General features: G+C 40.3%; 1 protein-coding gene across 1 annotated transcript in view; it reads left to right on the plus strand.

Annotated features, from left to right (window-relative positions):
• ATAD2B (ATPase family AAA domain containing 2B) overlaps positions 1–22,754 on the plus strand; it is a 52,911-nt gene that overhangs the window by 6,197 nt on the left and 23,960 nt on the right. The window contains 14 exon segments of the mRNA XM_028722345.2: positions 822–976; positions 4,219–4,265; positions 5,135–5,288; positions 6,592–6,694; positions 8,411–8,519; positions 8,893–9,009; positions 10,771–10,846; positions 11,425–11,523; positions 12,011–12,122; positions 12,858–12,973; positions 14,624–14,798; positions 16,365–16,453; positions 17,913–18,072; positions 21,156–21,246. Coding sequence (XP_028578178.2) covers positions 822–976; positions 4,219–4,265; positions 5,135–5,288; positions 6,592–6,694; positions 8,411–8,519; positions 8,893–9,009; positions 10,771–10,846; positions 11,425–11,523; positions 12,011–12,122; positions 12,858–12,973; positions 14,624–14,798; positions 16,365–16,453; positions 17,913–18,072; positions 21,156–21,246 — 1,603 coding nt within the window.

Genomic DNA, 22,754 nt, shown 5'->3' on the forward strand with positions numbered 1-22,754 from the left:
GATAGCATGTCAGCCTTTCAGAAAGTCTTGAGTGTATTCCAAGGCACTTCCTTGGTTCTTTTTGGTTAAAGGTTTTTCTGGTGCCCTGAAAAAACTGAAAAGTATGTCTGGCATGGTTTTCACAGGAGAGGGATCCACAAGGAAAGAAGACCCTGAGGTTAGGAAACTTGAATTTTGTTGGCTTTGCAGGGAAATGAGGACTCTGAATTTCAATGGGATTCGAGAACTTCAAAGTACAAGTCCTTAATTTGTTTATTGTTGTAATTCATTGAAACCTTCAAAAAGGTTTTAAATTCCCAGTTGCCAGTAACTATTCTTCAGAAGCAAAGAAAAGCCATTTCAATGATAATGAGAAGAGGGTGTAAAAATATTCTGCAAAAGTGATTTTCCTTGTTAGCTTGCAAATTATATTATTAATTAAAGGTTTTAGAGCATTTATGACCTCTAAATGTATCATGTGCTGTTTTGGGATGTATTGTAGTTTGATCAAAGGAAACGCTGGCTCTCCTCTCCTCTCTAATATAAATATTGGAGCTTGGTGAAAAATCTGATGCAGCCTCTGGAGAAAGATATAAAGCAACTCTTTCATTTTCCTCATGTCTTCTTCCTACAATTAGATTTCAGTTTTGGCTTGGGTATTTACATGTATTTTGTGAAATTCCTGTGGGTTCACTAAAAGTAGTACTACAGTTGTCTGAACAGAAATGGATTGCCCATCTCTTTCAGATATGGTCCCTGAATGTTTCTTTACCGATGAGAGGTGGTTTAAAATCAGGTGGTTTAAAATGAGACTATCAGCTTGTCTCTTTTTTTCCTCTTAGAGAGATGATGGTAGTGATGGTAGCTTGAGTGATAGCCACATATCTCCTCCAGCCAAACGTACCTTGAAACATGCAGATTCTGTATGCAAAGACAAATCAAAATCTCGCAGTACTGGGCAGCGAGAGGAATGGAGCATCTCAACTGGACAGTCCCGGTAAGAATGTTAACAGTATTCAAATATTTGTCTAATAGAGTTCTGCCCATTTGCTTGAACCCTGTAAATCTCTTGATAAAATGTCAAATCTCCATCCTTTTGCAGTGAAACATGTTACAGAAAAGTGCATCTACTGCTCTAACAGCATCCCCTTTAAAAGTTTTCCCCTTCCATAGCATAATAAAATGAGCCCCGTGTCCTGATGTTACGGTATTAATGCATTTCCTGGCAGTTAATTATGCGGTGCATAGATACCTGGAGGGGAAAGTGATAACTAGATTTGGAGTGTGTGTGTGCTTTTGCCGGTAAACGTGGATTTCTTATAATCTCTATAATTTCTCAATCAGTCACGTGCTAACGGAAGCTTCTTTGTTTAGAACTTTATAATAAAGAATAAAAATAAAGCTGAGGCTTCTGACTTCATGCATAAGTCCATGAGACACAGCTTGCTCCTCCTCCCCCCACTCAACCACTTTATTTCAAATGACAAGCTTTGTTTGTGGAAAAACATCTGTTGCTTACATTTAAACATCTGCAATTCCTTGTGCTGTAAGTGCTGTAATACATTCCGTAAGATGAACTAGTTTAAAGCTCTGTGCCTTAAAGTAGAAAGAATGTTTCGATCTCTCCCTGTTTGCTACATGACTGCCTGTCAAGGACTCCTCCTTCAGTCATTCTATGCTGAGCTGAGCCATTATTTGTCCTAGCGTGTTGTCCAAACCTGGGCTCATATTTCAGCTCTCCCAGAAAAATCACAACTTGTAACTAATGTGTGTCCTATGCAATGAAGTCAAACAGGAGAAAGTTTTCTTGGTTGTATCAGCGTAGGGGGAAAAAACACTGTACAGAGATGATATATAAAGCATTTCAATCACACTATTTCCCACAAATGTTACTAGCCTACAAAAATGTTTACTAGCCAACTGGGAGATGACAGAAGATGTATGAAGAGCTGTGTCCCTCTTGAAGCAGCCCATTGCATTTCTGTGCGGGACATAGAGGATGCCGTTTTCCTCCTATGGCTTGGTTTATATGTTGGGCATGGAGGGATAGAGTACTCTGTCTCTCTCTTGCTAGTCTGCTCACTCGCCTGCATGCAGTTCCATGTTGCCTACGGCTACCAGTAGCTAGTACTTAAGTACAAAGCTGCTCTGTTTTCCTGTTTGGTTCCCAGAATTGCAGAGATAGATGATAATGCTTTTGGTTTTCTGAAGTTAAAGTTTAAATTGAACTCATGGTCTCAGATGTCCGAAAATTGCACAACTGATATACATTGTTATTTAAGCTGATAAATAACTATGCACTGTTTATGCTGGTTGGAGTTGACATATAAATATCCTTATGCTTTCCCCCTACTTTGCCAAGGGAATAAATTGAAATACTGTTGCACACCACCACAGTAGAGAAGATCTTCCAATGCTCTAGTCTAGTTGCAATCTTCAGACTACCTTCAAGGGAAGTTCAGTATAAAGCTCGTTACAATAGTCTAAACATAAGGTTACATGAGCACGCATCACAGTGGCAAGGTAATCTCGATCCAGGGCAAGCTTACAGCACATAAAAAATTGTAAAACATTAGACATAAAAAATTTCCCAATACAGGGTTGCCTTCAGATGTCTTCTAAAAGTCGGATAGTTTTTTATCTTCTTGACATCTGATGGGAGGGCATCCCACAAAGATGAATTAATAATAATAATAATAGTAATAGTAATAATAATTAATATATTTATACCCCAGCCACTCTGGGCAGCTCCCAACAGAATATTAAAAACACGATTAAACATCAAACTTCGAAAACTTCCCTAAACAGGGCTGCCTTCAGATGTCTTCCAGCAGTCAGATAGTTTTTTATTTCCTTGACATCTGATGGGAGGGTGTCCCACATGGTGGGTGCCACTATTGAGAAGGCCCTCTGCCTGGTTCCCTGTAACCTCACTTCTTGCTGTGAGGGAACTGCCAGAAGGCCCTCAGAGCTGAACCTCAGTTTCTGGGCTGAACGATGGGGGTGGCCCTGGAAAACCATTTTTGGACACTTAGCAGTAATGGTGTTGGTGCCCGTTCCCTCTCACCATTTTGTAGTGACACCAGTGGCTCAACAGGAACACCAGTAGTGTCAACTTGAAAATCCCCCAGAGCATTCAGGAATCCTGGTTCCATAATTCTTTGCAAATGGACCATCTTAACTGACCCATACCCCCAGCAGTGGAAAGTGGGGCAAAACTTGCTACCTTTGGCCTAAACCTGACAGGAAGTGGCTTATTCATGTTTCATAGAACATCTCCTAGCATTTACTCTTTGGAGAAATATTTTAAAACTGAATGCCTAATGGTCCTGCCAGTCATTTCCTGTTCCAGAATAGAGTAAATGCTTCAGTAATTTTTCTGGCAAGAATCTTTTCCATTTGTCTACTGATAGCCTTATCATACAGGTGAAATACCGTGGTTATTTGTTTGCCTATGACCCATTTCCTTTGGGCTACATTATTTTGGAAAGTACTTCAAATTTGAAATATATTCTTACTTTTTAAAATGGAAAATTACAGTTCTAGAGAATCAATGTACAGAATATTTATGTCTTATGAGTTCTTGAGCTGATCAATAGAATGGCTGTAAATTTTGTTTATTTAATCCATTAATGAATAAAGCATAAACCTACAGTTGGTAAGAAGAGATGTAGTGTGTTTTGTAAAATCATTGTTCAGCTGATTCCCACCTTTACTTATTAAATAGTTTTAACCTAAACTATGAGCTAATATGTACACTGCAGCTTAGCAAGACTCTTAAAAATCAATACAATTTTTTTTGTTTTTTGTTTTAAAAAAAGACTAGGGAGGAGCACAGTGACTATGAGCCCCTCTATTGAAGCCTGTATGTATGCTAACCATGTTTTGTCATGCGAGCCAGGTCTATGTTTCACATTGCCTACATATTGGCTTTTGAGTCAATTAGCTTTTGAGAGCTAATGTTCTGCAGATAAGGAGACAGTCTCATTTCATTGCTGATTCCCTGGGTGAACTTGGGCAAATCTCTAGCTCTGTCTCATTTCCCCATCCACAGGTGTTGAAGAATAGTTATCTATTGTGAAAGAGAGATATAAAACTACTAATCCGAGAAGTAGTTTACTATGATACTAGCAGTGGTCATATTCAGTCTGTAACATTTAGGTATAATGCAAGTTATGTGTGGCTTGTAACTCTTAATAGAACAAATGAATATATTTTGCAAATTTAATTATTTCGTAGGTTAACTTCTCAATCTGGTGCTACATTACCAAATGGACGTAGTTTATGTAAGTACTTCATTTTTTACCTATGACCTTTCCAATTAATAGTGGGGGGTTTTTTTGTTCCCTTGTGTCTTCTGTCTTTCAGTGTCAGGAATCTGTTGTTTTTTCGCCCACGCAAACAAATGAATTACCAATAAGATTCCATGCAGCATTCTTTGCCATGATTTTCTTCTGATCACATTCACACATTATTATAATTGTCATCTAAAAATAGTTGCTACTCTAAAGAAATGAGGATAAATATAAATCAGTAGTGAAGTGGGAGGCTATGAAATGAAAAGAAGTGATTTTTACAAGGAAATTGCTTGTTTATATTATGAGGTCGAAGCAGAATTGATAAGGTGATTTTTACTTGAATAAAATAGAAAAAGACTAAGGATTTATTAAGGCTAAAAAATAGCTAGAAGATATTGCAGGAGGAGGAGGAGAAGAAGAAGAGAGTATAGTATAGTGATTAGGATCTTGGGAGTCCATGGTTCAAATCTCCACTCAGCCATGAAGCTCACTGGGTGACCTTGGGCCAGTAATTGTCCCAGCCCTAGCCTACCTCACAAGGTTGTTGTTGGGATTAAATGAGGAGGGGGAGAACCATGATCTCTACCTGGAGCTCCTTGAATAAAAAGCGGGGATATGAATGCAATAAATAAATAAATAAATACATAAAATAAGTAGAGAGACAAAGTGACTTACCTGAATTTAGGCATGTGGTTGATCTGTCAAGTTGGAATATAATAAAAGTGATCCTGCAAGGAAAGTGAGAGGGGACAAAGTATCTTCCCAGCTTTCTTACTGTACTGTACTTGTACCTTTCATATTTTAAATTTATCATTATTAGCATATAATTATTATTAAAACATTTAAAATCATTTCAGCTCTCAAAAGCAATTCTCTTCGTGGGGAGAAAAAGGTTGATGGGGACCATGCCTGTATAAATGGAGGTAGAGAAATCAGAAAAAGTTGCCGATCCAGAAAAAACAGATTTGAAAGTTTGAATCAAAGTTTACTATTTGACCAACTGGTAAACAGGTATGTGGAAATTTTCCAATAATGTTTTCTAGATTACTGGCTTTGTTGACATATTGCATTTTGTTTTCAGATTGTGAGAATACATCCTTTAGCCATTCCTAAATTGCCGCTAATTAGTTTCTGATTTAAGTGTTTGATATATCATTAACAAATATATCCTAGTGCAGAACTGTTGGTCAAAATATTGAAATTTTTGTTTAATCAAACACAACCATGCATACAAATTGGTTTCCTTTCTGGATTATTTTAGTCTTAACTCCGTTTAACAGAGATTTTGATCTTTTTCTTCAGCTTCTAACATCCTATGGTTTTTGCAAAGTTATTGAAATTACAGGTGTCAACAATGATGATTGAATCTACTGTATAGTAAATTTCATGCTTGGACATTATTATGCTCCAGTTTTTATCACGGTTTTATTTCAGTGTAACTACTGAAGGCAGGCGGCTTTTATTCTCTTTGTGACCTATAAAGCAGGGGTGGCTATTTTTTTTAAATAAAAAAATGCTATGGTTAATTGACAGCCACCCCTCCCAAGTACCAATGCCAGTGGTGTGCATGGCCAATATATTTGCAGACTGCACATGCAGCATACATATGCAAAAGAGACCATAAAGTACATTTGCACATGCACACTCATGCAGTGCGCATGCAGTCATAGACTGTCTCTCACACACTAGTAACTTAGATAGATTCTTATATGGTAGAAAAGGCACTAGCATTTCTCATCATATTTTCTTCTCTCAGAAATTTAGGCCGAGCTAGCATCCATTATTCATGCTCATGCAATTTATAACTGATTAGGTCATACAGCATTCCATGAGTACCTTGCATTCACAGAATACCCAAATCACAAAATCGTCATCTCACAACTTACTGCGTTAACACAGATGTTAACACAGAGCGCGCGCGCGCACACACACACACACACTCTCTCTGCAGGATGAGAGTTATTATAAAGTTCTTCCCACCCTAGCAGTAAGGTGGTGGTGGGGAAAGCGAACCTTTTCCTGTTCACAGTAGGACCCATGGAGAATAAAAAGAGTGTTCCCAAGACACCCTGTCCCGCATACCTGTACTAACATGAGGAAAATGCTGCTTTTTATTCTTCATCTCTAGAGAGCAGGTCGAAGGCTTTATCACCTGATCTTAGAGGGAGATGAAGAGATAAAGCACCTTTTTGCTTTCTCTTGATGGAGCAATTTCTAACGAGGATGCAGAGCTCTTAATCTCAGTGCTGAGCACTACTGTTTGCATAGTAAACAGTATCACATATAATTTAAAAACAATGTTCATGTATTACAGCACTGCTGAAGCTGTTCTTCAGGAAATGGACAATATTAACATCAGACGGAATAGGCGATCAGGTGAAGTGGAACGGTTGCGCATGTGGACAGATACAGAATTTGTAAGTTCAAGTTTCCAGACCTCAAGTTATAAAAATACACCCTTTCAATTTTAAACATTTTGAATATGTTGTTTCTATGCAGCGCTTTAAACAGATGAATAAAATATTGACTCTTTTTTTAATTATAAATTAATATGTTTGATTCATTTGCAAATAATCATGACAGCGATGGAGCAGAGAGGGAGAGGTATGTGATATAGGCTTATATTAAAATAGCTATCAATTTATATTGTGTGTGTGTGTGGCAGGGGTTGGAAATCTAACAGTAGTAGTATACCGTATTTTTCGCGCCATAGGGCGCACCTAGTTTTTTGGGGGGGGATAAAGAAAAAAAAATGTTATTTCCCCCCCAGGCACAGGGCTGGGGCCGGGGGAAGCCTGAGCTTCCCCCGACCCCAACCCCCCAGAACAGGCTGCTATCCGCAAGCCTAGGGAGCCCGGTGGGAAGTCGCGCCAGTCTCCCCAGGCTTTCGGATATCTTCCTGAAGCCCGGGGCGCGTGACTCAGCGCGCCCCAGGCTTCGGGATGCAGGCAGCTCTCACCGCCAGCCTCCAAAACAGGTCGGGGAACAGCAGGAAGGCGCGCTCCGTCTCCCCGCTGTCCCCCGAGCTTGTGGGGCTGGCAGTGGGGAGAAGCACTGCTTTCCCCACCGCCAGCCTCCAAGTCAGGTCAGGTTTGGAGGCTGCTATCCGCAAGCCTTGGGAGCCTGACGGGAACTCCCGCGGAGCTCCCAAGGCTTGCGGATAGCTTCCTGAAGCCTGGAGAGCGAGAGCCTGCATTCACCCCATAGGATGCACACACATTTCCCCTTCATTTTTGGAGGGGGAAAAGTGTGTCCTATAGGGCGAAAAATACGGTACCTTCTGGCAAAACTGAATACAAATTCTGTGCGTAGCACATATTTGGCTGATCCATCTTTGGGTTTGCAAAGTTAATATAGACCAGTTCAGCTGTTGTTTTCTTCTACTGTTGAGTGGTCAGGGCCTGTATTGTTCCTGTGATTTCTTGAGGCCTCCCTCGAACAGTACAACAGCACACTTGAAAACTAGTCACAGCTCAGGGAGTTATCTTAGTTCCTATCTGCCACAACTCAGCAGACTTGCACAACTGTTGAAATGCAATGGCAAATGGCTTGGTAAGTGAAAGCCAATTGATGAGGCAACAAGGCTTCCTCTTTTATGAGCTGGCTAAGTTGCAACAGCCCCGCCCTCCCAAGCAACCCTATTGGCTGCTGGGAAGCTGTAGCTCTGTGTGGTGGAATCCCAGAGTCTCTGGTTCATTTCTGTGGCTCCCAGCCTTTGGGCAGCATCTTTGTGGGCGTCCCATTGCTGCATGGTGGCAAGAAGACCAAAGAATTTGAACAGAATAATTGGGGGCACTTGCACTGTGCACCACCTGTAAGTTCCAGAATGCTGAATGTGCTCCTTTCCCAAAAATGTGAACGCTTGTTCAATAGCAGATGCCCCACTATTACAATAGCAAATATTTTTGTATGGCATAAACTTGTGAATATAGATGCTGTAACATCTGTTTGTTGGTCTTGATGTTGCTGTAGTAGGGAAATGGTAACATGCTCACTGTGTCTTCAGTGTCAGTAGCTGATTTATAATTGCTTATAGTCCAAAGCAGCACTTATTTCTCACCTTGAACACTTCCCAGATGATGTGCATTTCTTGTTTTACAATGCAGATCATGCTGATATTATCTTTATTCCAGGAAAACATGGATATGTATTCACGTGTCAAGAGGAGGAGGAAATCACTGAGGAGAAATAGCTATGGAATCCAGAACCACCATGAAGTTTCCACAGAAGGGGAAGAAGAAGGTAATGACAGAGGTTAGCTAGCTACCTTTGTAGGTGCTATTGAAAATGTTTGTGTAAAAAAGCTAATATAGGGGTTACAAGATTATATAGTCATGGAATTGCTGATATCTTTAAATTTGTTTAGTTATATCCCACAGACCAAAATAATCTCTGCTCTGAACATAGTCAATTTACTGAATCTGTCATTCCACTGAACAGATTTATTTTAAATTCTTTATCACCTGTGATAAAATTTATCCTGAATACTGTTAGTGACCAAATTTTATCTGTCTGTCTGTTTATCTATTAGAATCATTTTACAAATTAACAGGAATCCTTTTACAAGAGTCTGCAATGAAGTTGTATAAATTCTTTATTTGCCTTTTATTTCTAGAATCTCAAGAAGAAGATGGAGATATTGAAGTAGAGGAGGCAGAGGGAGAAGAAAATGATCGTCCATATAACCTGAGACAAAGAAAAACAGTGGAGAGATACCAAGCGCCTCCTATAGGTAAGAGAGAAGCATAAACATGCACACCACTCTTCCTTAACTTTAGTAGCTGTGTTGGTCAGGCGGTCTTCAATGTGTAGCAAGAGAAATGGTATCTTTTTACCTGATGATTTATTTAACTGCTGGAAGCTCAAGTTCCTTTCATAATATTTTTCTTTTTGCACTGGATGTTCTTTGAGACATTATTGCCACATTTGCATGTTGCACTACAGCATAGTATAAGATAATAATCAATGAGCTTAGGCAAGCCTTGAGCTCATGTGCTCTTCCTTCTGAATGAATAGCAGGTAGGAGGTCAGGTGCTTTTACTTTTTTGTAATTATGGCTTCTTATAACATCCTAGACTAACAAACCATGGTTAACATAGACCGGTTTGTTTGAAACCATGGCTTCAAGTTAATGTTAACTTGTTGGTTTGGATAAAATGTCAAACCACAGTTAAGAAAAAGAAAAAAGCATCTAACCTTCCAGCAATTCAGAATGAATTATGTATGGTTCTAACTGTGTGTCTGTTTCACTTACAATTCTTGTACAACCTCTGCCATTTAGGTATGATGAGATTAGGTATGATGAGACTTTGCTCTCCTGTGTGACTCCTTTTCTCTCTGCCCTCTTGATGTGCAGCAATGGTGGGAAATCTGTGTTCCTCCAATTGTTGGACTCCAGATCCCCTCAGCCCCAGCTAGCATAGCCAGTGCTCAGGGACAAATGGAGTTCATAGTCCAGCAACAGCTGGAGGACAAGAAGTTTCCTACCCCTGGTATAAAGAGCTGGGAGAGCCCACAATAAATTTAAATAGGAAATCTGCTTGGTTGCACCTTTTAACCTGTATTTATACTTGCATATTTTGGGAGCAATCCAGTGGAAGTTGTGGTAAAGGTAAAGGGACCCCTGACCATTAGGTCCAGTCGTGGCCGACTCTGGGGTTGCGGCGCTCATCTTGCTTTACTGGCTGAGGGAGCCGGCGTACAGCTTCCGGGTCATGTGGCCAGCATTACTAAGCTGCTTCTGGCAAACCAGAGTAGTGCACGGAAACGCCGTTTACCTTCCCGCCAGAGCGGTACCTATTTATCTACTTGCACTTTTACACGCTTTCGAAGTGCTAGGTTGGCAGGAGCAGGGACCGAGCAATGGGAGCTCACCCTGTCATGGGGATTCGAACTGCCAACCTTCTGATCGGCAAGCCCTAGGCTCTGTGGTTTAACCCACAGCGCCACCCGCATCCCACAAAGTTGTGGTACATATGTCTTAAAGAAATGAGTGTGATTTGAGTAGTGATTTGCCATATGCCCAGAATTTCCCAGACATACCCAGGATACTGCAGCTGCAAGCAGTGCTCAGGCGGAAATTGACAAAATGTCTGGGAAAATCCGGACATATGGCAGCCCATGCCGGCACTGTCATTTTTGCTGAATTTCCTCAGAAATAGCTAAAAAACAATTTGGCAAATAAAGCTATTTTTTGAAATATGGCAACCCTAGATTTGAGAAAACTGGTTTGGAGAGAAGAGGATGCTGGAGTTTTTTTTTAAAAAAAATTTATTTATTTATTTATTTATTTATTTATTTATTTATTGCTTGCTTGCTTGCTTGCTTGCTTGCTTGCTTGCATAAAGGTCTGAGCTTTGCATAAAGGTTGTGAGCTTTAGCAAGATACGTAACAGTAAGCATGTAGTTGTTTGTGTAAATCTGTTAAGAAAATAAAAATAATAGTACACAAATTTGTATTGCATTTTTCCCCAAATTGGTTTGTCTTCTCCAGTGCCCGCACACCAGAAGAAAAGGGAAAATGCATTGTTTGACATACATAGATCTCCTGCAAGAAGAAGCCATATCAGGTAAATCGGGGGTCACCAATGTTTGGGGGCATATAGGTACATTTGGAATTTTGTGAGAGTGCCATGGGCACCACTTTCTCTTCCCCAAGTCACTTCCCCCAAAAGATGTAAAGAGACAATGTGTCTGTGACACATACATAGCAGGAAGTACATTGGCGGTAATAAACTTGATCAAATTTATCATGGTTTATTAGATCAAGTCACAACAGAACCAGGCCATAGTGAAACATTTCAGATATCATTTTAAACTAGAGCTTTAACTTCTCCTGTTTCGAACAAATCTTGCCTAAGATTAACCATAGTTAGTTAGAATTCGATAAAATGACAACTTGCAGTTAATAAAAATGGAAGTAAAAGCTTCCAGTCTTGCATGCTGATGAAGGAGGGGGTAGTGTGAGGCTTCTTGTAACTTAGTCCTTTCACAAGAAACTGGTTTATCATGACATTTGAGCCAGTTCAGTGTATGAAGATAAGGTGGTTTTCTCTGCTTATTACATTTTGTTGGTGTTCTTAACTGTTAGCATTGGAACGCTGAATACATGCTGTTCTTCAATGAAATACTTTTGTTGCTTCCATAGGAGAAAGAAGCATGCTATTCATAGCAGTGATACAACCTCTTCAGATGAAGAACGCTTTGAAAGAAGAAAATCTAAGAGCATGGCAAGAGCAAGGAACAGGTAATTTTTTGTTCTTCTTTTCAACTTGGAGAATAATAGCTTCACTATACTTGGTGAAGCTTGTCAGACATGCAAAACTACCTTATTCTGACTCAGATAATTGGCTCATCTAGTCTAGTATTCTCTGCTCTGACTGGCAGCATGTCTGCTCCTTAAGTGTTTTTTAAATTAAAGATGCATGGGATGTAGTCTGAGTCTTCGTTTGTAAACTATGTGGTTTATACTTCTTATCATACAGATTTTGTATCTTTGCATGTGTCGTACTCGTACTCCTTATTGCAAATTAGTCTTTTGGTTCTTTGTCACTGACACTTGGCGACACTTTTCCTCATGGTGGCTGAAGTTCTTAGTATTATGTTGGGACATATTGAAACATCATATGGTTTCCCCCTTGACATACATGTAGCTTCATTGGATGACAACCCTGCTCACAATGAAATTGAATGTGACATAACTGGGTGCTGTTTTTGTATCTGTATTGAAACAGATGTCTGCCTATGAACTTCAGAGCAGAAGACTTGGCCTGTGGAATCCTGCGTGAACGAGTGAAAGTTGGTGCAAGTTTGGCTGATGTAGATCCTATGATTCTTGACAAATCGGTGCGTTCCATCTATTTGTCTTCATAACTATACATCTATTTTACAACAAACTAGTCGGAATTGCTAGTCTGAAGCTGAAATAAATGCATAATGAGTTGCCTAATTAAATCAGCACTCGTTGTGTTGTATATTGCTGACTCAAAAACAAGCAAACCAGGAAACCATAAATTACACTTCTAAAGTTTAAAATAAATTCATAGTTTAATAAACCTGGTTGAGAATGCCTACCTGTTCCGTACCTGACATAATACGTTAGATATAGGGCAAGTGGGAGCATGGGTACCAGAGAACAGTTGGGAGCCTTAAAATGCTCCTGTTTGTACCTTAGCTGGGGGGGGGGGGCTTGCTGTCAGTGTCAATCAGCTGATCAGTGGTGACAGCAAGTCTGCAGCAGTCAGCTGAGCTGCGGAGTACCCCATTGGGGCTGACAGTAAGCACAAGTTCCCCTTTGCATTGAATTGAATTGAATTGGAACCAGCAATGCCAAAGGATCTTCTTCTATAGGTATGGCAGGTGCTGTACCTGCAAAAAAGTTTTTTCTTTTGGGGTCCCTTGATGTCAGATGACTGACACTTGGGAGGCTCTGCCCACCTGTCAAAATGGCCAAGGTGGGGAATGATCCGGGAGGTGAGGATCTGACCCACTGCCTGGATCCTGGTCCTCACCCCTGTTCTAAGCTTATGCTGATTATACATGAAGCCAATAGCTAAAAAATCCTATTTATCTCCCTTTTAGGTGCGCTTTGATAGCATAGGTGGACTAAGCAATCATATTCATGCACTTAAGGAAATGGTTATATTTCCTCTTCTTTATCCTGAAATATTTGAAAAATTCAAAATTCAGCCACCAAGGTAGGTAGATTTTTTCCCTTCATATAAATTTTCTTTGTATTTGACGTATATTGTTTTAATATATCGTGCTTGAGAAGGAATTTAGCAGACTCTGGGATGTACTATGCCACTTTCCCCAAGATTGTCAATACAGAGGTGAAAGAGGAGTGATGTTGAAGGGAATATTTGGCAGGCTAAGTCCACCCTTCACTTATTTCTTGAAGAAACCATTCAGCACAACTAGTTGTAAAGTTCAGATTAAGGCAATTCCAATACATACAATTAGAAGAGCTATGTATTTGGCTCAATCCAATTGACTAGGAGCTGTGATGGGGTGGTGATTGCAAAAGTAATTTGAAGAGTGTACAACTTTTTTTTTTTAGTTTAGTTTGCTCAGAGTTTTAAATATGCCTAAGGGTTTTTACTGGATGATGGTCAGGACCTCTATAGCTTGTTGGTGTGGTTAAAAAAGAGGAGTTAATGTGGAAGGACTGCTGAACCGAACATTTTCTTTTCTTTTGTGAATGTGTGTGTCGGGCCCTTTCTGAAGAATAAAGCAGAGGAGGCTTTTTGTGTGTGGTCTAAAAAGCATAGTAGCATTTTGGATTTAATCTGACTGGTGAAAGAAATTACTCCTTTTTTGAAGATTCATTCAGTGATGTCAGTAGAGATGAGATGTGTTATTCAGAGCCATTAAAATAACTACAAGAAGTTGGCAAAAAAGGGTTTCATGACATGGCAAACTTGTGCAGCAGGAGACACAGAGCTTTTCTAAAAGAACCAATATGTTAAACCATAGAATCAACGCTCTACTTTTCCTCTTGTGCCTTAATTGACTTCCTCTGCCCTTTCCCTCATTTTGTAAACTGCTTTGAGGTTTTTACAGTAAGGCGGTGTATAAATTTTATGAAATAAATAAATATTGGGTAGATTTGCATAAGGGTAAGAGAACTTGCATAAGGGTAAGAGAAGGGATGCGGGTGGCGCTGTGGGTTAAACCACAGAGCCTAGGACTTGCCGATCAGAAGGTTGGTGGTTCGAATCCCCATGACGGGGTGAGCTCCCGTTGCTCGGTCCCTGCTCCTGCCAACCTAGCAGTTCGAAAGCACGTCAAAGTGCAAGTAGATAAATAGGTCTGGCAGGAAGGTAAACAGCGTTTCTGTGCGCTGCTTAGAAGCGGCTTAGTCATGCTGGCCACATGACCCAGAAGTTGTACGCTGGCTCCCTCGGCCAATAAAGCCAGATGAGCGCTGCAACCCCAGAGTCGGCCACGACTGGACCTAATGGTCAGGGGTCCCTTTACCTTTACCTTTAAGAGAACCTGAGAGATAGAGAGATGTTTGAATTGTAATCTTACCAGTAAAAACTTTTCCTCTTGGCAATCAGTCTTTAGAAATATATCTGATGCTGCTTTTAATCTGTGATATTGCACCATAACCCACTGACCTGGCAGCCGACACATCAACAAGAAGTGATAGACGTACCTTTCTCTTTAAATGATTTGGAACAGAGAGAATAATTATCACATTCTCAAACAAAAAATGAACATACCTGGGGGGAAATGTTGGACGCATCATGATTGGCATTCATGCCATGTGGGTAACAAATACTTTCTGCATTGAACAAGAAACAAAGAAATAGTGATTACTATATTTATCCATTTGTCTTCAGGGGCTGTTTGTTTTATGGTCCTCCTGGAACAGGTAAAACCTTGGTAGCTAGAGCTCTGGCCAATGAATGCACACAAGGGGAGAGAAAAGTTGCTTTTTTCATGAGGAAAGGAGCAGACTGTCTCAGCAAATGGGTTGGTGAATCTGAACGGCAACTTCGACTCCTCTTCGATCAAGTTAGTACACAACATTATGTCTTTGATAGTTTCAACCAAAACAGGATGGGAGTGCTTGTCAGAAACGTTTTCGTTGGAGGCTGTGATTCTGGAGGTAGGGATGTTAAAGGCGGTAAAAAATCACCTATTCACACAGGGAGGGAAATAAAATCCAGGGAGCATTGCTCTTGCTCTGAACGATCTTCTTTTGCTGTTGGTGAGGTCACGTTGCCAAATTGGATTAGCTACATAATGTCATAGCATCATCATATTTTCTACTGGAACGTTTGCTGGAATCACTGCAGGAAGAGAGGAAAGGGTTTTTTATTTAAGTAGCAGCAAAGTGTAGGCAAGAATGGCTTAATAAGCACAAAAGGGACATTAAAGCCAATTCTCCTATGTAGGTCTACTCAAAGCTAAGTCCCATTGAGATTAATGGGGCTTACTCCTAATAAAGTAATGATAGGATTTCAGCCTTAAGTTTACTTTGGGACACATCCTCCCCCTACAATTGCTTTCACTCTGTGAAATTCAAAACAGGCATAATTTCTCATATCCCTAGTTTCTTATAGCAGTGCTTAATTGCACTGTGTTGGCAGATGATATAAAACGATACAAAGGAAACATTATATTATCTAGATTGTCTAAAGCTTTTGTTCACTAGCATATTCAATGTACTGATGGAGTAGTATGGAATGGAGCCTAATTTCTTGCTACATAAAATGCAGGATCTTCTATTTATGGAATGGGTCTTCCGATGAACAGAAGCAGTTCTTCCATGAGCAGAGTGAAAACTAAGATCAAACTCTATAAATGTCAGATTTTGTTAAAAATAGTTTAAGTAAGCTATTGGGTTTTTCTTTGACTACTAAATAACAAGATCACTTAGGTGAATTCCTAGCATAGAAACGTACAAGAGGACAAAGCATGCTCTGTGTAAATGAGAATTTGAGGCTTGTTCTCTTTTTATAGTGTGTTCATCAGACTTTTCTTTTTGTTGGATTGGTTGGGTGTACCTGCTTGGAAACAAATAGGAGCAGGTTGTTTGAGCAAAAAACTTGCTGCAGCTTCTTTTCACCTTGAATTAGAAGATGAGGGACGTTACCCTGACAGTTCATACCTCTCAGCTGAACACTGGAAGAGTTGCAATGCAGTGATACTCTGGACCATCTCATATGGAACATAGACCAACAATTACAATTCCCTCCAAGCAGATGAACTGTTGAAAGTGAATCTTGGCTCTCACAAAAAGAAAATATTTAATGGTACTTGTATGACTGGCATGAGACAGGAGGTAGACTTACGAATGTAATCTTGCAGAATTTGAGAAACAACCTGTTTATTTCCCCCTCTTTTAACAGCATCCTGAATCTGTACTATTATTGCTGTTGCCATTTAGTGAAATGCATTTGATCAGTGAACACCTTTAGTGGGTGAACTTTAGATTTATGACCAGAGTGGGTTTACCTAGAAGGACAGCAGTTCAAGTTAGACATTAATTAAAGGTACAGGTAGGCTTAATCCTTGGCATTATAAACAAATGCTTTTCTTGTGCTTTTTTAACTAATACTGTTTGTTGCTCACCAGGCATACCTGATGAGGCCATCCATAATCTTTTTTGATGAAATTGATGGATTGGCCCCAGTCCGTTCTAGCAGGCAGGACCAGATTCACAGGTAATTCCAGTGTATTACTTCTGAATATCTTGTGTTGGCTCCACAGTTTCGTTGTTCACACAATGGTAGATCCAACACCTTTTCATATGAAGTGCATAGGGTGGGATTCAGGGGAGGGCTTTGTCAAACACAAGGATTTCCACTTGCACAGTTGAGTTTTCCTGCAATCTCCCTGTGCCTTCCACAGATCTTCTGCGGAGGGTTGGGGGACACGCTGGAACAGATTTAAGGGGTTTGCGGGGAGAGGAGAGGGCGTGGAAATTCTGTTATGCAGCCAAAGGTTCTTGTGCTAGTGGAAGCACTTTGTTGAATACCACCCATAAATATTTAGGTCAGTGAATATGATAAAATAAAATGTAACATGAAACTAGTACTGTAGTAAGCAGATTGTCAGGAGAACATTCTAAATGGTTTAACTGGACCCCCCCCCCCAACTTTTATCTCCTGTGAACAAAATATTGTTTGTTAGCTTCCGCAAGGTAAGCTTTGTTTTAATTCTAGCAACTTATTTGATCACTGATGTATAACTGATACAGGAATTGTGCACAAAGTGATGTGGCTGTGCTCCCTGGATGCTTATCAGTGGTACCTTATATGGTGGAAAGGGCTCTGGGGCTCAAATGTGGCTGTCAATAGATTGGAAATTTGCCCTGCAGCAGGAGTGATAGGCAAAAGGTGGCTGGTATATCTCTTTGGCTATGACAGTAAAGAGAAAGCTTTTCCTTCTTTTTTATTTGGGAGAGATTGAACAACAACAACAAAAGGTTATCTCCAGACTTCGTGTAGGTGGGCAAGGATCAAACAGAAACTGGTTAAGGATTGCTCTTTACGTTGCTTCTCTGTGGAGCATTGTCAGGGCATAAAAGAAACTCTTCTTTGTTCAGTAATGGGATACAACATAACTTTGTGAGAAGACATATTCAGAATTATTATGCCTTTTCGGATCGAATACTTGTCACTTGCATACCTAGGCCTTGTCTATGAGCAACGCCAGAAATGATAATTTATTTCAAGTGCTTCACTATAGTGTTCATAACTATAGTGTTGCTAACCTTGGCTGGGATCCAATCTCCCACAAGCAGTGTTTGACTCTGGACTCTCCTGCTGGTAGAAGGAGCGGGCGATGATTTTTCTGACTTTCCTTCACAATGAAACAATTTCATACCCTCTGAAAATATTCTGCAGAGGGTTGGGCGCCCCAGCAAAAAAAAAAAAAGGGGGGGGGATTTTACAAGAGAATGATTCTGAATTGCTTTCCCCTTTCTGCCAGCAGGATATCTCTGCCAAATCTTCCAAGGAAAGAAGGAAGCCTTCCATTTGTGAATGGCTTAATTTGGTTTTGCCATACATGTCATGGTTATCCATGTCTTTTATTTAGGATGGTTAAAAACATTTTTAATGACTGTATATACATATTTTGAACGTTCTCCCTAAAAATGTGGTTGAAATGTTGTTTTAGCTCTATAGTGTCTACTCTGCTTGCTCTCATGGATGGATTAGACAACAGAGGAGAAATTGTTGTCATTGGTGCTACAAACAGACTTGATTCTATAGATCCAGCACTCAGGAGACCTGGTCGTTTTGACAGGGAATTTCTTTTTAGCCTGCCTGATCAAAAGGTAAGAATGTGAAGTTGTTATTTTATTTCTTATATCCCACCCTTCCTCTCAAGAGCCCAGGGCAACATTAGAAGCTAATTGAAAGCACAATACATAGTACAGCAAATAAGTCAGCATTAAATGACACAAATTCAAATAGATAAACCAGGACTGACCAGAGACATTTTGATGCCTCTTGCAGGTCAGTAAACAGTAACAAGTTTGATGCCCTTCCAAAGTCTGAGGGAGCTGCCTCATCTGCCTAATGGTAGGACAGGCTCTCATGTAAGCAAATTTTTTTAACTAAAGAGAACCTAGTAGTGCCAGATAGTCGTCTTATATTACATTTGAAAAAAACCTCTGTAGGTAAACCATATCAGTAAAAGTTCATGGTTTCTTCATGCCAGTATTCTTATACTCAGCTTTTGTCTGAGAATAAATATAGTTCACTTCTTCCTGATATTAATGGGTGTACATCTTAATAGAAATAGCCAGCAACATATTTTTCCAGAACTATAATCTTCTATATTCTTTTGCATTAACTTATCTTTATTGAAGTTCTCCTTTGAAGTATTAGTTTTCTATTATACTGTCTGAATAATCATGTTCGTGGTATTTTTCTGCAGTAATAAACTGCTTGTTAAAAATTAAATGGGGAAGCACATAATTAGTTTGGATTAAATGAGAGGGCATAAATTAACCGATTTGCCTGTAAAATTCTTTATATAATCATCCCAAGATTTCAGTTACTTTGGGAACAAAAGTGAGCTTGGAGAGACAATCTAGGGCAGTGATGGTGAACCTTTTAGAGACCGAGTGCCCAGACTGCAACCCAAAACCCGCTTTACTGTGTTTATCGCAAAGTGCCAACATGGCAGTTTAACCTGAATACTGAGGTTTTAATTTAGAAAAAACAACTCATACATTAACATCTTTTGTCTTAATAGAAAAACACAATAACAGAGCTTTCAATAATACAAACAACTTTTTATTGAAAGGTAAAAGTTTGCATTAAGATCATCCAAACAAAGTAAGGAAAGCAATCCCAAGTGCTTTCACTGACTTAAAATTATTTGGCAGAGAATTCCACGGTTTAAGAATTCTCCGCTTTTAAGCTCCAGCCCAACAAGCAAGCGTTCTTGGTGTGGCCCTCTGAGCACATGCAGAGCGGCGCCCCCCCCCCCATCACACCGCCCCCCTCATCGTGCTGCCATTTCCTGAAAGGGCCCTGGGAGCTGCCCCATGTACTAGCCCTGCTCCTTCGCCGATTCCCCGACCAGCCCCTATGCAGGGTGTGTAAAGCCTCAACCTAGCAGCAGCAGCAGCAGGAGGAGGAGGAAGGCGGCTGCTCAGAACTCTTGGCGGCCCACCAACGCAGCAGCACGCCTCTGAGCGTGTGCAGAATGCTGCGCCCTCCCCACCCACAGCGGAAACTCCCCAAGGGAAAACGTGCACCCTGGAGGTTGTGGCTCTGTTTTGCATCCCCCAACGCCCCCTCTGGCACGCGTGCCGTAGGTTCACCACCACTGATCTAGGGATTGGGTCTTATCCATGGGTTGGCAAACTAAGGGCCGCGGGCTGGATCAGGCCCAATTGCCTTCTGGATCCAGCCTGCGGACAGTCTGGGAATCGCCAGGTGGATCGCCACCGCGCACATTCTTTCCCTCTCCCTCCCTCTCCATCACATGGTGGTGGCGGCACCTCTCCCTCCCTCCTTCTAGCTTCTCCCTGCCCTGCCTAGAGGAGGAAGGGGGCTGGGCTTTGTTGGTGCCAGCAGCAGCTGTGCTCGAGCGGCTGCCATTTTAAGCAGCCCGTATCCAGAGCTCTTTCGCGCCTCCTCCGCCGCCAGCCCCTGCCGCTCGCAAGACACAGGTAAGCAGCCACCGGGGCTCATGGTGCTCTTGTATCATCGCCCCTCCAAATATAGTCCAGCCCCCCACAAGGTCTGAGGGACAGTGGACCATCCAGCCCCCTGCTGAAAAAGTTTGCTGACCCCTGGTTATCAATAGGCCAATAATACCCATATCTATCTCCTCTGCCAAGGAGACTGTGGAAGCTGAGCAGTGTTGCCTGGAAGCAGTGAAGATAGAATGCGGGCTAACAAGTTGAGCCTTTGTCTAGTCATGGCAGAGATGGTTTTGGCCAGTAGATGGGCTAATTCAGGACTGAGAATGCAGCTTGTCCTGGATACTTTTAAATTCCTATAAAGGTTAAGGGTCAGTTTGGGAGGGGGCTCCTGATGTTCAGGTAACTTCTATGACCAAGAGTGCCTTGTCTGATTCACTGGCTGCATCTCTTCTTGGAAAAGTTGGATCTGGGCGCAGTAATACATGCATTGGTCACCTTCTGGGTAGATTACCGCAATGAGCGCTGTGTTGGGCTATCCAGTGTTCAGTAACTGGCTGGTGCAATTTGCAGCCGCCAGATCACTGTACTATATATATTAGATTAGAATATTTTCAGACTATATTACACCAGCCTTACATAAACTGTGCTGGCTTCTTATTTGTTTGTGCTGTGACCTATAAGGCCCTAAGCGACTTAAGGCACAATATTTGAAAGACCACTGCCTCCCGTGTGAACCTGTTCATAGGTTGAGATCATGAACCGAAGTTAGTCGTCTCCATTAACTTAAATTGATCAACTCTGAGAAGAGCACCACTTCCTTTCCCCAGCACAATAAAGGATCTGGTCAGGACACGAGATAATGTCTTTTCTGTGGCAGCATCTCTGTTAGGGAATTCTCTATCTAGAGAGGTTAGACTTGTCCCACCCCCTGAAGACTTTTGGGCTGGGAATAAAAGCATTGTACATTTCAACTGACTTAAAGCAGCTTTTAATCTCGCAGTGAAGATTTATACTCAGCTTTTCTTGGTTTTAATGTTTTGATTTAAATCTGTTAATTGTGTATTGTATTCCCCCCCCTCTAAACCTAATGGTGGTTCTGGCCTGTAAGAGTCAAAAGGTGTTATAAAATTGTGTTAATAAAGAATAATAAGAGGGGGGTGTATATTTAAGTTAGTTGATTAACTTGTTCATGCAAGTGATAGGCTTGATATATTGTGATTTAGCTCTTAATACTGCATTTATTCTTTCTTTCTAAGGCAAGAAAGCACATATTCCAAATACATACCAGGGACTGGAACCCAAAATTGTCAGATCATTTTTTAGGAGAATTAGCGGAAAAATGTGTCGGTAAGTGGTATTATATTAGTGCTTTCACTTTAGATGTCTTTGCTCTTGAAAGGTTTTTTTCTTTACTTTGTAAGAATCCTTAATGTGTGCTTATTAAATTATGTACATATGTCCTGTTAAAACATATTAGAAAATTGAAATACATACTAATTTATTGCTCATATACTATCTTAACTGATGTTTCCTGTTACTACCACAGATCCTTTATAAGACAATTTATATGTCAAAAACTTTGGCATGAATGATTATCCCTTTATAGGACTGAACATGCAAAGCTACCCAGCTTATGGGATACTGGTCTTCCAGAGGACAATGGCAGCTCTTTTTATATTACAAATAAAATAGAAAAAAACCAATTTGTTTCCCTACATGTGTGGATGCTAAAGAGTTCTGTCTTTTTTTATTATTGAAATGGTTTTTGGAAGGCAACTGAGCTAAGAATCCTCAAGACTTAAAAGTATGCTAGTTACAGAATAGGTGTTTCTTTCTCTAAAGTTGGACACTGGATATCTGAAACATACTATGGAGCACCAGACATGAAATACTGAGTAGTAGATTGGCTGTTCAAAATAAACATAAGCCTTACCATACTAGCAACTATACTATAAAATCAGTAGGTTAGAAAAAGTGAGATGTGTTAACATAATAAATCAACCCTAAACAAATAACCATAGCCTCTTCCAAACAATTTTTCATCTTCTGTCCATCTTATGCTGCTAGTCAACAATTTTTAGGAAAACCACATCAGGTCATTGGGTCTACTACATCAAAACAGTAAAATTTTAAATTTAACACCATCCATTCAGTCAGCTACTGTACATCCGAATTATCCTCTTCATCCACAGGAACATCTACCTTCGAAGCAGCATTCCTCCACTTTTGATCTGCAAAGACCCCAACATCTTCTGGTGAGAAGAAAACAAAATATCCAGCAAATGACAAATTAAGCTTTGCCTGGTGTAAGAAAGCATGTGCCAAACCCCATTTCACGTAGATTCTTCTAGAGATTCTGCAAAAACCATTTAGTAGAAGGTAGATGATAACAAAATAGAATTTTGGTCCCTTCATGTTGTGACCATATTTCTATTTGAAAAAATATTAAGATTGCAACAACATGGCTTGGATATCTTATAAGAAAACGTGCCCTTTACTGTGGTGTAACCAATTGGATTTGAAGGGGAAATCTGTTTAATTAAACGGGAAAAATATCCCAGAGCTTATGCTCTGCTTTTTCCTCTGAAATTAGATTTATATTTTAAATCCTGCAGTTGCAGTTCAATTGTTAGATGTGAAACTTGAAAGCTGTGGCGGCAGATCAAGTTAGACAAGAAATCTAGTTCCAATCATTTGCAAAGAGGTTGTCTCAATTTTTTCTCAAAAGGGCTTGGAATGTGTAGCCTATTTATTCAGCATTTTGAAAATTCATTGGGACCATTTAAACACATGTTTGCTTAGCCCTTAATTTGATGCAGTTGCTAAACACTTTGCAGTTCACCCCTTGTGGGTTA

Source organism: Podarcis muralis, chromosome 3, assembly GCF_964188315.1.
Source record: "Podarcis muralis chromosome 3, rPodMur119.hap1.1, whole genome shotgun sequence".
Lineage (NCBI taxonomy): Eukaryota > Metazoa > Chordata > Lepidosauria > Squamata > Lacertidae > Podarcis > Podarcis muralis.